General features: G+C 40.0%; 1 protein-coding gene across 5 annotated transcripts in view; it reads right to left on the bottom strand.

Annotated features, from left to right (window-relative positions):
- The window catches only part of LOC134213731 (klarsicht protein), a 780,975-nt gene that overhangs the window by 96,294 nt on the left and 667,706 nt on the right, over window positions 1–16,975 (bottom strand). The window contains exon 1 of one of the 5 annotated variants that reach the window (XM_062693049.1): window positions 6,562–7,002. The exons of 3 other annotated variants lie outside the window; for them this stretch is intronic. In XM_062693049.1, the coding sequence (XP_062549033.1) occupies window positions 6,562–6,615 (54 nt within the window). In that variant the 5' untranslated portion in view covers window positions 6,616–7,002. Of the gene's footprint in view, window positions 1–6,561; window positions 7,003–16,975 lie in introns of those variants that run through there. One more of the 5 variants, XM_062693050.1, reaches the window with a different exon arrangement.

Genomic DNA, 16,975 nt, shown 5'->3' with positions numbered 1-16,975 from the left:
TTGAAGATGAGCGATCCTCATTATGGGAGGATTAATGAAGTGAGTTAAAACCGGTCAAGATGGGATTATTTTCATGTCACAACTTTGTAATCGGTAACTGGAGTAATGATGTAAGGGATTTATTTCAAAGCTTATCTCAAAATTAGGCTAAATTGGCCAATATTTTATGGTTGTTTTATGTTAATTTGTTGAGTTCGTAATATTAAAAAAAACACAATGTACCCCAAGTTTTGAACTAGATTTTTTGATTGATGCAGTTCATAGTGTGGAATCAGCAAATGTCAGAAATGAATTTCAAACTAAGTAGTTTCATTTTGATTTACAAACAATCATTGCTACTCTATCATAAATCTCTCTACAGAGTTTACATAATGATCATTCCATTCATTTTTGTCATACAGTGAAATATCCTATTCACGGTTGTCTACCTTCATTCAATGAAAAATTAAAAGTCAACCATCGTCCATACTCCCATGGTTATCAAGTCGAACCTATGCAGAAACGATGGTAAATCTCCAAAGTGGTCAGTCAGCAAATCCATCCAGCATAGCAGTCCTTTCCGAGATCGATACCTATCTCTAATTGAGTGAACGAACGGGCGTAATTATGCATTACGTGAGCGTGATGCATTACATTTTCTCGAAGAACCCAGCCGCACAGACGATGGCGATGCCGATGATGATGATGATGGAAGATTTCCGAGCAACACCCTCCTACTCAACGAAGTCAAAGGAAAGTCAAATTCGCTGCTGGACCAGGTCCGGAAAAGGAGCCGTCATCGTCTGTGTCCGTCCAGCCATCCCAGTCTTGGGGTCCGCGGTGGACGGATCGATCGATCGCTCGATCATAAGCGCGCGCAGTGGTCGGGGCAAATGATTATGCAAATGAGGAAATTTTCATCATCGGATGTGGGGACCGTTGGCGAAGCAACACCGGTAGATCGCTAATTGATGGATTTATTGATATATTATAAAATTTACTGATTATATACCTACCGAAAACGGAAAAGGTCGAAAGTGAAAATGGGTTCCCTTAAGGGTCCACTTAGTCAACTATCGCCCTCAGAAGCCATGATACTATCATTTTTACCCACGGTTACGACTCCCTTGCGTAATATACTGAGCTCATTGGTCACTGTTCAAGCGAAAAAGTACCGAACAGTAAGGCACGGAAACTTATGATCAAACCAAATTTATGCGAATGGCATTTCCGCTGTTGCAAAAACACAAATCAGTTCAAGGTGCAAAAGTTTAGCCAGATTACTCACCGGATTGCGAAATTCGAATGCATTAGGTCGAAAATTACATTCGATCGATCGTCGCAAGCAAACGTTGTTTCAATGCCATCCGGATATTGCGAACTCTTCAAAGCAAAAGGGGAATGAGCAAAGCTTCGTATTTGGATTGATCATTTTGTGTGCAAAATCGGGCTGTGCAAGGAATTTGCAGAGGTTGGACAGCAATTTCGGTGGCTGTTATTAGCTAATTTTAATGGAGTTCGTGAACTTGATGTTGAAATCGAATTTTGCTGAGAGCCAAAAGAAAAATTGGCATCGTAATAACAACGACTAGTAATACGAGAAATGACTGCAGTACGTAGTTATGAAATAACTTACGAAGGGAATATGAAATAAAATTAATTGAATTTTTTTTTTCATTTATTTAGTCTACATCTAAACAATTAACACTTAATCAACAATTTGACGCCACAATACACGATTCGAGGCCGCATCTCTCCATCCTCGAATACGCCCCACGCTCTCCAAGTAGTTTTGCACCTGTTCTGCCCATCTCGCTCGCTGCGCTCCACGCCGTCACGTACCTGCCGGATCGGAAGCGAACACCATCTTTGCAGGGTTGCTGTCTGGCATTCTTGCAACATGTCCTGCCCATCGTACACTTCCGGCTTTTGCTACCTTCTGGATACTGGGTTCACCGTAGAGTTGGGCGAGCTCGTGTTTCATTCTTCGCCGCCACACACCGTCTTCTTGCACACCGCCAAAGATGGGCCTAAGCACCCGACTCTCGAATACTCCGAGTGCTTGCTCCTCGAGCATTGTCCATGTTTCATGTCCTTAGAGGACAACCGATCTTATTACATTACACGGTCTTGTACATTACACATTTGGTGCGGTGGCGAATTTTTTTTTGACCACAGTTTCTTCTGGAGCCCGTAGTAGGCCCGACTTCCACAGATGATACGCCTTCGTATTTCATGACTAACATTGTTATCAGCCGTTAGCAAGGATCCGAGGTAGACGAATTCCTCGACCACCTCGAAGGTATCCCCGTCTATCGTAACACTGCTTCCTAGGCGGGCGCTGTCGCGCTCGGTTCCGCCCACAAGTATGTAATTTTTTTTCATGTAAATTAATTGAGATGGTATTCAAAATACTTGGTAGTAAGGCATAGATTGAATTGAATTGATTCGATTGAAAAGCAAATGCTTTCTAATGGGCACCGTAAAAAGACTTGCCCTTCAAGGAAAAATGAGGACACGGCATACAGTGTAAATATTGCGCCGGGTTAAAAATTGGAAACTTTGGAAGCAGTTTTCACGAAAGACGAAATCGAGGAAAAAGAAGAAGAAATTATTGGATGACAACATTGGATACAACATGAAAAGGAAAGAAGCCAGATGCAGAAAGTAGACGGAAGGCCGGAGAGCAGAGGCCGGGGATCTACGACAAACATATTCAAAAGACGTTCAGAATTCCAAATTGTTCGAAGATAGTCAGCGATTCAAAGGTCATAACCAATGAAAAGACTCGCAAGTTATTGTATTCGGCTCCGTAAAAGTTCAAGAAAACCCCTGAGCTTTCTTTTTTTAAATCGTCAAATAAAAAACTGATATTATTTGAGGTTATGGGGACGATGTACAAAATCGATAAAAATGCAAATGTTACAAGTATGCGATCATGGGCAGATTAGGCCGAAATCTATCTGGACGAAAATCATTTGGTCGAAATGGACATACGGCTGAAAATGAGCCGAAGTGAATGTGAAAAGTGTGAAGTAATTAAAGATAACTAAGCAGATAAGTAGGGAACGAGGAGTAAGAAGTGACATCTCATTTACTCCATACCACATTTGTCACTTCTCACTGTGAAGAGTGAAAAGCGCGAAGTGAGAAATTAGAAGTAGGAAATGAGAAAAGAGTAGTAAGAAGTGATACGTCCTACTTCTCACTCTTCATTTCTTACTCTTAAACTTCCCCCTTTGAAAAGTGAGAATTTCAGTGTAATAAATGAGAAATGGATAGTGAGAAATAAAAAGAGCGACGTGAGATGCCTCATTTCTCACTTCTTGTTTTCTCACTTCTAACAGCACGCGAGAAATGAAAAATAAGAGGTGAGATGTTTCACTTCTCACTACAGGCGTTCATCAATAGATGCCTGCGGTACATAATTCGCGACAGGTGGCCTCACAACTGATTCTCAAATAGCGAGCTCCATCGTCGTTGTCACCCGAGGCTGATATCAACAACCAAACTCTAACAACAGGTTAAGGCAACAGCTGGACGTCGCCAAGGATGGAGATGGTGCACAGGACTAATAAGTAAACGTGTACTGCACGCTTGTTAAATCTTACACTTTTCATTCTTACTTCTCACTGTGAGAAGCAGAAAATGAGAAATTATATGTGAGATGTCTTACATCTCCCTTTTTACTTCTCACTTCTCACAGTGAGAAAGCAAGTAAGGGCAAAATAATAAGTAGCAAGTGAGCAGTGGAAAGTGAGCAATTAGATGATGTGAGAAGAAGTGAAACATCTCACTTCTTATTTCTCACTTATTTTGAGATAGGTGGGACGTCTCACTTCCCACTCCTCATTTATCATTTCTCACTTCGAAGTCCTAGTTTAACACAGTGCGAGAAAAGGAGTGAGCAGTGAGACGATTCAATTTTCACTTCTTATTTCACATTTCTCGCTTCGCACTTCTCACTTTCATAATAAGAATTGAGAAGGGAGAAATAAGGAATAAGAAGTGTCACATCTTATTTCTTAATTGCCTTTTATTCATGCCTTACTGTTCAAATGCCATAAATCATTTCACACTTCTCATATTCACTATAGTTCAGCCATCTCAACTAACACTTCTCACATTTCATTCTAGCTTTTCAATTCACATATCTTATTTCTCACTTTTAGTTCCCGCACCTCACTTTGCAATGCTCATTTCTCACTTCTCGCGTATTGTTCACTATTTCTTTCTCTCTTCGCATTTATCACTTCTCGCTCTTTATTTCTTACTTTTTCTAACTCACTTTTCAATTTTCATATGTGGGTGCACATGTTTCCATTAGCACGCAGAACGATCGCTTGATCAACAGAAACATGTTGTTCCGTCACGTATGGGTGAGTAAATTAATGCGCGTTTGATTGTGTTCAGAAGTATTTTGTTCTGTACTGTTTTGGTGATAAAAACAAGAGTAGGCAGATAGTTTGCACCTGTTTGAGCAATTCGAGTTTGCAGAAGCCATCGGGTACGCATGGTTTCGTTTTTTTTGTCAGGTGCAGTGCGAATATTGCGTTTGTATTTTACGTCGCTTCGGTCGAAACAAGCGACATCCATCACAGTGGAGAAGTCAGCGAGCAAAGTATAGTATTATTTGTTGAAACTATTGTAAGAATAAATTTAATGCGCTGTGTAGAGAGCTCCTTGCCGAATGTAAAATTAGCAAGAGTCAGAGTTTTTGTTATGAGGAGTAAATGTTAGCAACAAAACTAACAACACTGTGTACACATTCAGTTGATTCTTTGTTTAATTTTTTTTTCTTCTTTATTAGTGCTCATTCACAAATTACATAACGCCCTGAGGGGTGGGTGGGTACCCAATATTCCGTTACAAAATGTTACGGCTTGTCTAGGGGGTGGGTGGGTTTGTTCAGTTCTGTTACGGGTAACGAATAATATAAAAAATGAAATCACTAATTAAATTCAAATTTGACAGCATTATTATTTACTATGTAGAAAGTTAAAGTAGAGTTCATTAAAAATATCAATTAATATTTTTTTGTGAATTTTTAGTCCGACGTTACGCGTCACCGAAGGGGGTGGGTGGGTATAGAGGAAATGTTACAAACAAGTCACAGAGGGGTGGGTGGGGTTCAAATTGTGTTTTTTTTTTGCGTTATGTAATTTGTGAATGAGCCCTTTCAGAATGAGAGGCTTTCAGCTCTTGGCTGGTTCACCTCTGGATATCTTTGTTTAATTTCACTGATGAAAAAAATAGATAGGATTACTACTCCTGGACTTCATCTCCTATGATCATCACATGAAAATCCAAGCAAAAAAAGAAATTTGATTTGTTTCTCATTTTTGTGATTTGTTTCAGCAGTGAGCATGAATGTTCACAAAAAAGGGACATAATTGGTGCTGCATTTCTTTGTTTCGCGTTGAGATGAATTCTGAGCTCATTTCAATTCTCAAATATCATCTTTCACTTCTCATATGTTATTTCTCACTTCTCACGTATCGCGTCATACTTCTCATTTATCAATTCTCACGTTCCACTGCTTGTTAATCACTTACAATCTCTTTTTTTTCCCTTTTCACCTCTTATATCTCATTTCTCACTTCTTACTGTTAGCTTCTTACTTCTTTCTTCTAACTTCTCGATTATCAATTCTCACGAATCGTTTTTCCGCTTTCCCTCATTTTATCGATTCTCTATTCTCATTATCATTCTCACTCTTGCTTCGCTTTTCAATCCTTACTTATCATGTCCCAATTCTCAGTTCCTACTTCCCACTTGTCTCACTCATCACTTATCACTTTTCACGTTTCTTTTCTGACTTTTTACTTCATACTTGTATTACTTATTAAACTATAGCTCACACAGTCAAGCATATCTGATGGGTACGTTCTGGTAAGCCTGTGTTTGTTTTGGTATAAAAAATGTAGTAACGACTACTTTTTTTCTCTCTTTATTTAAGTGATTTTTAATAACGACTACTGAACAGTGAACACGAATTAAGGTCAAAGTAGAAGGGAGCATACGAAAGCAATATTTATCGGTTCATTGTTTTCGATTGTTTTGTTCTATTTTGAGCTTAGTTTATGTTACCTCACTGATAAAAGCCAATGAAATCTCTCAAACAGACAATCCAGGTGTCAAATATGAATAACAGCTATGAATTAACTCTCACTATCAGAAGTGAAAACAAAATCGTGCGTCTTTAGAATGCACTTCACATGTCGTGTACAGCGTGTACCATTCTCAACGATCTTCCACGTAAGGTCATCAAATTACTTAGAAGAGTACCAGTTGCGAATTAAGAAAAAAAAACTACTCTACTCTAGGGCGAGCTCCATAAGCTGACAATTTTTATGAATTTTCCCGGAATCCGATCGGTGTCCAACTGAGTCGCAGATAATAACACTAGTCACTAGACGTGAATCGTCAATATTGCACGCAATTTAAAAGCAACCTTTTTGGGAAAAAGTGTTTCATTTCAGTGTAAAATGGCTGCATCTCAAGTTTTAAACGCTGTTTATTTTTCATCATTTTTTTTCTGTGAACCTCCATCACGTCCATAAATTAAAGACATAAACTCACAAGGAAATTTTCAATCGTCACCTTTCTTCGGTCAGCCATCGAAGCGTCTCCCATTGGTTAGAATGTAAACATCATTCTGAAATGGACGCACAACACCCACGCACCACTTTGGAACTATGGTCACGATCACACGCACCCACCGTTGTGTTCAGTGAACGATTGCAGTTGCGAAAACCGCGCTCCTACTTGGCAGTTCCCCTAATAACCGTTTGAGCACCGGCACACCGAATAAAAAATAAACATCAACAGGCAATAAATTAGCGAGGATTTTACGATTATTACACGGTCCGCTGTGAACCAGAATCTGTCCGCATTCCTCGTCGCGTCTGTTGATGCTTGATCCACTCGCGACACGAAAACGATTTCCGCCAAAATTATAAAATCTCGGAAAACTATTTCTGACTCCACCACTTTCACGGACACTTCGGTTGCTTCGGCCGGACGATCACACAGCACCGATGGTTTTTCCACGTCGAAAAATTTGAAGGTCTCACTATTTCTGAGACGCATTTCCCGCCAACATCGTTCGTTCAACTGATAGAAGTGAAGAAGTGTTTAGCATGAAATTTTCACACCTCCCAAAAATAGATAAGACCTGACGTAAGCCAAGCCCTTGGACGTGTTCTCTCGGACTGGAAACACGCTTCCGTCAGCATTGATTGCCTTTCAGATGGATTCCAGTATCACTGTGTGTAAGAGCAAAACAGAAACATTAAAATCTCCGTCCATTTCGTAATCGGTGTCGAGGGCCACCTAGTAGCAACCGGTTGAACGTTTCGGAGAAATGCCCTTTGTTTTTGTTTGACTCGATGCTGTAACGTTATCCCAAGTGGAGGTAGTCGAATTTTTGAGGATCGATCGCAAACATGATTCACACCACTCGTCCGGGAAACGCAACAAAGACGAAAGATAACATTTGCATTGGATAGTTGAGCTGACTCTTATCGCTTAAGGAAGTAGATGGAAGCTGAGATTGTTTATGATGTAGATTACTCACAATTGTGGTGTTGAGCGAAGCAGGGCTCAAAACGACTGACGGACTTGAAAATGCCAATCAGAACGAATTATTCCAGATTTTACCAGCAAATCAAATCTTTTATGATTCATTAAATAAGTTGCCTGCTCAATAGGTTCTTGGCAATCGAATAAAATTTAAACATACCCATCACATGCGTGCATAATCAACTTCCGCGAATAAGCTTACCTGAAAGCAAAAGAGAAAAATAAATTAGTAAATAGCAAACACTTAAAACTTTTCTCTGTTATGTCCTCTTTTGCCCCAATCTCCCCAACATATTCATAACTCTCTTGAAATTAATCATAGCTGAATGATCACGATTACCACCGTTGCTGAAAAGACCAAACAATGAAATAACAAAGCAAAGACCTGAGAACACTTCCAAGCGCCAAACCAAAACAAAAGCAGTCTTACTTGAGTGGAAACATCTCAATGGTCCAACGCACATATCTGATCAAACAACGAAATGCATCCCGGCTGGTATTCGACTTATGGCATTTAACCACTTCACTACCGAGTGCCAGACGCAGCAGGTGCGTGCAAAACGGCCAATAAAAATAGCACTTCGCACTTCTGTTGTCGGATTGTGGCAATGAATGACGTTGTGTGTTGTTGGTGGGTGCGTACTGCATCCGGCATCTATGGTTTGTTCCGACTTCCATCTCAGCGCCAGCATCATGATCTTATTACAATCGATCCCATCCACAAACAGGAATGAAACGGTTACTTTTACCACTCGGGTTGAAATCTGAACCGACTTAGCTTTGGATACCTACTCGTCAGTCGAATTACCTCGGTTTGGAGTGTGAGACCACGAAATCCTTCGTACGATGATGATGACAAAGATGACAAGCCAAAGTGTTTGAAGCCGCGTTTGACCGACGTAATAAAAATCGACAGAAGTGCACGGAAGAAAGTTGTTACGCAATGGTCTACGTACTTAGCATGATTGAAATGGTGTGCCTACAGAAGACAACGGATTACACACGGAATTTTCTTTTTACAGCTCGACAAAATCCGCATGACCGTGTGGCTCATCAAATTAATAGAGATTTTCGATAAAAAATGGGCTTTGCAGATTTCAACTCCGCACAATCATATGCTCAGCAAATTTACTGAGATTTGCGACAAAAAATCGGCCTTGCGTATATCAACAACAACTTTTGCCAAGATTGATGTGATCTTGGTAAAAAAAAATGATAAATCCCCAAATGATTACCACCAAGCAAAAAAAAATCCATTCAGATGTTTAATAACATAGCCGGACATATGATCGTGATCGCTTCAAACATGTTGCGCTCTCCAGCGGAGAATCCCCCAGGCGCGAAAATCCGATATCTAGTGAGCATATTTTGTGGATGATCTAAGCCCCCCTGTTAGGATTTGATGACTAATCGTTTTCGAAAACCTACGGCCACACCAAGGGTGTTTATGTTGCGTTTGCAAAACAACAACGCATGTGTAGAATTAGCGATCCATTGATGATGACTCTCCTTCACGCAGCTTGAGGTGCGGCATCACATCATCATCGTCGTCGTACGTACGTAAATACATCGCGGTGCTATGAACGCGGATTTTCCGTCAGCTGTTGCGAGTTGTAGTCGGTGATGGAGCGAAATTGGCATTGACAATGTGCTTTGCTTTGCGGTTGGGGACTTGGCTTCCGATGAGCATTTATTTGAATATTCATAGTTTTAGAACAAATCGACTCGGACATAAAAGGAGACCTACGCAGATTCTCTTTATACATATAATGAATGAAAAATGACTACTTAGAAAGATTTTGCACTGTACTATTATCAAAAGGTTTTTCTAAGACTAAGGGAACTCTGTTGGTCATTCTGAAAAACTTAAGTGCAGAATTTCAATGAAAATTTAAAAAAATAAATCATGAGCTAGATAAATTAATTGGGTCTGAGCTTCTTCTGAGACTTCTCTTAAAAGCAAATGTAAAAAAACATTCTTGCGAATTTCGAACAACTACTTTTAGAAATAAAATGTCATTGAGTCGAAATGGACATACGACCGAAAAGGTCGTTAGGTCAAAATAACCGTTTTGCAGAAAATTCATTTGACCGAACTGTTCATTTGAACGGAAATGCCCTTCAGGCAGAAAGGGCCATTTGGTTGAACAGATGAACATTTTTGGTAGTATGACTCGATCAATTGGCGCTTTCTGCCAAACGATTTCAGCCAAAGGCTAACTAATTGGCCAAACTTCTTTTTCGACCAAACAACCTGTTCAGCATTTTTGGCTAAATGACTATTTCAGTCTAACGGCATTTTCGGCCTAATCATCTATTAGGACAAAGGACTTTTTCGGACAAATTACCACCTCGACCGACGGGAAGACGGAAAGGCCCGGACGAAAACCATTCAGTCAATTAGCTGAAAATTACATTTGGCCGAAATGGAAGTATGCCCCAAAATGTCGTTAGGGCGAACTAGTCCTTTAGCTGAATAGGTCGTTTGGTCAAATAGGTTTGGCAGCAAGAGCCATTTGGTCGAACAGGTTGTCATTTCTGACGATATTACCCGTTTAGCAAATGACTTTTTTGGTTAGGCTAAATGACATTTTTGGCCGAATGTCTTTTTTCACAAGACGGCATTTACGCTCACATAACCTATTCAACATGTTAGGGCATACCGCTTTTTGGCCAAATTACCAGTTGGGTATGTCACTTGCGGCAAAATTATATTTTCGGTAAAACCGTTTTTGCCAAACGTGCAATTTGGCTAACAGCGATCCTCAGCATTTCGGGCGTTTTTTCATTAATTTGCTTCTCACACATTAAAAGTGAGCTTTGAACATACAAGTTAGTCCTTGAATGAAAGCTTTCAAATATATCTATAAGCTGAATGTATTGAAAGGTGTTAAAATTATTCGGTACGGAATAATCAAAGCAAAACAGCACTATTATTCAACATTGATCAAGTCGTACGGAATGGTTTTAACACCAATATCCGTTTTGATACCCTCAGAGGATAGATATATTTGAAAACTTTCGTCCATGTACTAACTTGTATAATCGAATTTGTATTGTGTGAGAAGCAAATTAAGGAATAAAACGCTCAAAATGCTGGGGATTACTGGGCTAGATGACTTCCAGTTGGTACATGGCTGAGTGGCATTTGGCTAAATGGCTTTCCTCCGAATGATTTTCGGATAAACGACTCTTCTTCTTTCTGAAAAAACTTCAGGAGGAAATTCTCCAGATTTCTCCGGCGAAATTTAAACTATTCTTTATGCCTTGAAAATAAAAAAAACAGAAACAAACTTTTACAGAGGCACACAATAAAAAATCGACAGCGAAGCCGGTTAAAATGGCTTTTGGCGTGACTACCAAAACACCGCCGGTGACCAAACTGAAAACAAACGCCACTGCCGTCGATTTTCTAACTTGCGCACCTCTGTAGTAAAAATCACAATTACCGTTGCCTCTGCCATACATTTATTCTAGGCAAACACTTGCTAACATTCACCATTACCGAGGAAACGCCTACTTTTGAAAGAAGGGGACAAATCTAAAATGGCACGAATCAGGGGAAACGCCAACTTTCAAAAAAGAGATAGCATCCACCAATATCCGGGCGTCTGCTTCTAAAGAAGATTCTACCACTTCTTTATTCCACAATGCTATCCTTCAAAGAAGAACGTTTACTTCACAATTATCGTCGTCTTTTTTCGGAAAAAATGTTTAATGTTAAATAGAAAGAGTAATTTCTAGGAACTAGGGTACTGAAAGCACAGTTGGCAAAAGCAAGTTTTGTCCAAGTCTTTGTCCCTCATTTGTATTGTGGTTTGCTTTACAAAACGAGATACTAAAAACCAACTGATTTCCATTATAGTGGGATTGAATCAACAAAGTATGTTTTTTTTATCTAAAGACCCCAATCGATTTAGGCAACATTCAAGCTAAAGCTAAAGCTAAAGCTAAAGCTAAAGCTAAAGCTAAAGCTAAAGCTAAAGCTAAAGCTAAAGCTAAAGCTAAAGCTAAAGCTAAAGCTAAGCTAAAGTTAAGCTAAAGCTAAGCTAAAGCTAAGCTAAAGCTAAGCTAAAGCTAAGCTAAAGCTAAAGCTAAGCTAAAGCTTGCTTAAAGCTAAGCTAAAGCTTGCTGTTGAAGCTAAAGCTGTTGCTTAAAGCTAAGCTAAAGCTAAGCTAAAGCTAAGCTAAAGCTAAGCTTAAAGCTAAAGCTAAAGCTAAAGCTAAGCTAAAGCTAAAGCTAAAGCTAGTTAAAGCTAAAGCTAAAGCTAAAGCTAAAGCTAAAGCTAAGCTAAAAGCTAAAGCTAAAGCTAAAGCTAAAGCTAAACTAAAGATAAAGATAAAGATAAAGCTAAAGCTAAAGCTAGAGCTAAAGCTAAAGCTAGAGCTAAAGCTAGAGCTAAAGCTAGAGCTAAAGCTAGAGCTAAAGCTAGAGCTAGAGCTAAAGCTAAAGCCAAAGCCAAAGCTAGCCAGCTTTAAAGCTAAAGCTAAAGCTAAGCTAAAGCTAAGCTAAAGCTAAGCTAAAGCTAAGCTAAAGCTAAGCTAAAGCTAAGCTAAAGCTAAGCTAAAGCTAAGCTAAAGCTAAGCTAAAGCTAAGCTAAAGCTAAGCTAAAGCTAAGTTAAAGTTAAGCTGTACTGTCACAAAATCTTAGACTCCCTCCTTCTAAAACCTGCGACGTCATTTTTAACGACCCCCAAGCTGCACCGATAGCATGTGCAATGTTTCATGCCAATCTGAAATCGTCGTATTCAAAATTCGACTTTTATCGATTATTTTTCGTGCAGTCAGCCATGATTGAAATAAAAGATGTTAATTTTGTTCATACAATTTTATAAATAGTTACGAATCAAACTGCATCGCTTCATTGCAATTCATCAGTAGTTCCGCCCGCAGCTATCAGATCCCACTGTACCACACACGTCAATCTTTATTGAACTTAATTCAGCGAAATCCTGCACTTACTGACGCCAACTGCATAACAGAAGAGGGAGCTAAGTAAGTGCCTTAAGGTTCATTGACCAGCCACTATGCTCACTGCTTTTGTATGACACAATCTGGTGAACTTAAATTACCCTCTACTGGCTACTCGCGACTCCTCCTCTACAAATTATTCACCATCATCATCACCATCGCCACCATGAGCAAAGCCCTCTACAGCCAAGAAGGGAATATGCCAAACAGAAACCGACCAGAAAAGCAGAAACAGTTTGGTCATTGTCATGCCAGTCTCGTATAGTCAGGGCCTCATTTCCCTATACCCTATGAGAGTGATACAATGCAGCGCGAGTAACTGTGAGTTTGACGAAATGTCACTTTCGCTGCAATTTCGTGCCATCTGGTGGTTTTCTTATCGCCTGCCGCGCCGTCGTAAAGCTGAATGCATTTTCTTTCGCCATTCATAACACTCGGCGGAACGACGACGAAGTGCATTCGATTTGGTAGATATGCACAATTTACATACATGTGCATACAAAGTGAGTCACGCCATGGCACAATTACTCAATGCTGCCTTATCGACTGAGTATAGTTGGATGATAACACTGTGTCGCAATAATTCAGTTACTCAGTTGAGCACTAAAATATCAGCTTCTCCGAAGTTTTGAAAATAAATTTGAAAATAATGCTGCGCTGCCAAAAAATTGATAATAAAAAAACTCTTTTTTTTGTGTTGTATACTATAAAAAAAAATCAAAACGCGTCCCACACTGTGTAATTCGCAATTGAATTGGTGGTGATTCGCAATTGTTTGGGTGACGTTCCGACCTGAACTCCCGAGACCACCGGGTGCATTGTTTGTCGAATCGGTTGCACACGCCATCAATGGAAGAATCAGTTATTTATGTGTTTTTCTTTTCAATTAATTGTCTACAAAAGTTCATCTAAAATCATCTGATAGAAAGATCACGCTTCCTTCCACCACCTTCGCATATCGATCGTCGGTTGCCGGTGGGTCCCGGAGCTGTTTCGTAATGGGAAAAGGAGGTTTACTTTGTATTTCGTCATCGTTCGCCGCGCGCAGAATCTCAAGTAGGAACCGAAGAAGACCCCCGAGGGGATAAAACCCTTTCATAATAGGCGAGACCTCGGCCTCGGTGGTGCAGCCATATCGGGCCATAATGGATCACGATGCGCCTGGCTCATGCAAAGTGTGCAATAACAGCGAAATGATGAGATAAAAAGAGTTATGAATGATGCGTTAATAATGGGTATTGTGGGCTGGAAACTGATTGGCATCCGCCGATTCAATAATCGAGGGACGATCAATGGGCAATTGTTTAAAATCCGACGAAAATTTGTATGGGATCCTGTGGTCGGTCAAGAGTGCTTCCTGTCCATCAAAGATACTTGAAATTCAAGAAGGCTCAGAAGCGATTGGCCACGACTGCTTCTGGGCGAAACTTTCCTCGTTCCTTTTATCGCACGAGCATCATCATTTGCGCAGGTTTCGCAATAACTTGTGATAGCCAATTACAACATTTCCAAGAAATTTCGCTCGTCGCATCACCAGAGATTGATCACTTTCTACAACCTGGGGACATATTCCCGGAACAGCTCTTCTACACATCGACGTCGACTAAGTTGGGCGATTAATCTCTTGGGCACACACTCACTCGGTCGAACGAAGATGTCATCATCGTTTACAACAGCCAAGACGCGTTAATCTGTTAACACCTCGACCATCTTTTCCGTTACAACGGCGTTGATTTATCACCCCCGGTCTCGCTGGGTGTTCGCGCGCGATGCTTTTGCATGAACTGCCAAACGCGGCATTTGAAAAGTGCAGCATACCAACGGCATAAGCTCATCGTTGTGCGATGATGCCGGTTGGCTGTATGCCTAACAACCAACGCATAGATCAGACATAATTCTGGTTGGGGCAGCATGGTTTGAATGAGTATATATTTTTATTTTTCTAGTTGATGATTCGAGAGACTACATGTTTACTCCAAAAATTGATCTATCGATAGGAGGATCGAGTGAGCTCAACCGTTTAACTTTACGAAACTAGATAATGTTTGAAACTGTGAATGCGTATAAACATGAGAATGCCACTCGTTCGGCAAATATGTCTTCCGACACTGCCAGGCCCATGATACAGAAACTCATAGGCTTAACCATTAATCGTACTGAATGGTGTCAGAAACATTGAATAAATAGCTTATTCAACGATGCTATTATTACAATTAGCAGCGAGAATCGTATTGAAGATCCGAGTACATGAAGAAAGCACATCTGTAAATTGTGTATCATTTATGAGGTCATCTATTCTCCAATCCACGCGTTTGAAACATTTATTATTCGATGGACCTTGAGAAAAACATGTATGCTAAAATATGGAATCACGAAGAAATGTAAATTATAGCCTGATGCCTGTTATGATACGAAAGCTTATACCAACTTTGTAAATCATTTCATGTCACAAGAGTTATTTCCGTTGATCATGTTTGATTTTTGAGCCAATTTGATTCTTCCGCATTATTTTGAAAAGGCTATCAACGTGTTCAAGAATTATCTTCACCAAAATCTACTGTTATTAGGCCATGAACACTTTGGCAGACAATATCATCTGACCAAAAGCGACATACGGCCAAACTGATCATTTGACCGTAAATGCAGTTTGGCCGAAGCGGTCGTTTGACCGAAAATGTTGTTAACTCGAACAGATCATACCCGTTTGGCCGAAATGGTCTTATGGCAGACCAGATCATATGGCCAAAAAGGTCGACAAAATAGGTTAAGGATAAGCGTGTTTTTCGAAGGTGTTATACTTTTTGCAACGGTGCGAATTCCGGAAGGTAGGAGGAGAAAGGCAAAACGTCGATTGGCCGAACAATAGCGAATGTGAAAATCACAGATAAACAGACATAATAAGGTGTCTCGTTAACAACTTTTCACTCCTCATTTATCACTTCTCAATTCTCACAGTGAAAAGTTTGGAGTGCGAAGTAAGAAGGGAGAAATGAGAAGCACGAGATAAGGAATGAGAAGTAAGAGGTCGATGTCCACTTACTTTACAAGTTACGGACCCTCCATCTCCTTTACACGTCATTTGATGATGTGTTCACTTAACCTACTGGAAAACAAACAAGAAAAATATAGTCTCTGGATCGATTCCGGAGGAAACTTTTCTAGTAATCTTGCGAAATATAGTGTTCAATAGCTGATGAGAGCACCACTGGTTTTTTCCTTTTCTGGACTCCGTCGGGTTTACGGCGAATAATTAACAACTTATTATCTGATCGGAATCCTTCTTTTTATTATCACTCTATTTATGGAGTCTATCTTGATCAACTGAATACTAACAATAAAGAAACAGCCAAAATGTCATAGCACCTGCTGAAAATCATTACATTCAATTATTCATATTACGTGAAGCCACCAAATTTGAATTATGTAGCGCAAACACATAGACAGAAACGCCGGAATCGCCACTCAGTGATAAGCTCTATAAAATTGGTGCTCCGAAGATGATGTCAAAAGTTTTCGATGCTGCTGCAAGCTGGAAGTAAGTTTCATCGAAGTAAACAGTCGGTACCTCGTAATCTGGTGGATTTTACAATCATTTGAGAAGGTGTTCATCTTGCCATCAGCATTATTTAATGAAGATCTCCCTAGTAACATTTTGGTTTTATACTGGTTATATAACACTCTTGAAGAGTAAATCATTGTCTTCAAGAGCGTTCCCAAGTAACATTTTAAGGTTTATAACCGTCTTGAAGACCTTAATTTGCTCTACGAGAGTGTTATGAAACCAGTATAAAACCAAAATGTTACTGGGGTTCTAAGTCGAGTCAAGTACGAGGAATTCAATGGGATTGTACAAACTCGTCTTATGACAAACTCGTCATGAAGACATTCCACTAAAAAACTTAAAATAATTTTCTTAATAAAATGTTACTTGGGCTGCTGATGGTGGATTTAAAAAATTCTTTGCTCTGCTCCATTCCAGCTTTGATGCATCACTCATCACGGAAGCCTGTGTGAACAAACTCGGTATTTCGAGCATAAGCGGAAAGATTGCTGTCTCTGAACTGGCGCAGCAGCCTGCAAGGACAATCCGATGAATTATGAAGTTTGTAGTAAAAGGGTGCCAGAGCGGCCCACGGTTTGGTACAAGGTCAATCGCACCCACCATGGTCTCGTCGATTACGATAAGGAACAGTAGCGGGGAAAGAATGCATTCTTGCCTCACTCCAGTGACTACCCAGATGGAGTCAGACAAAGCTCCGTTATGCAGGACTCTGCACGTAAAAGTTTCATAATCCGCTTCGATGAGGCCGACGATTTTATCCAGAACTCCCTTGCTTCTAAGGACTCCCCATGAAACCCTTATGGAATTGTCGGTCCCGATCGCAAATAGTAATACTCATGCTCCTGTAATATTTTTCTTATGTTGGAATTGGATTGAACC

This window comes from Armigeres subalbatus, chromosome 2 (assembly GCF_024139115.2).
Source record: "Armigeres subalbatus isolate Guangzhou_Male chromosome 2, GZ_Asu_2, whole genome shotgun sequence".
In the NCBI taxonomy this organism is placed as follows: domain Eukaryota; kingdom Metazoa; phylum Arthropoda; class Insecta; order Diptera; family Culicidae; genus Armigeres; species Armigeres subalbatus.
Note: the sequence above shows the minus strand (reverse complement) of the source record. Positions and strands in the feature narration are given on the sequence as shown.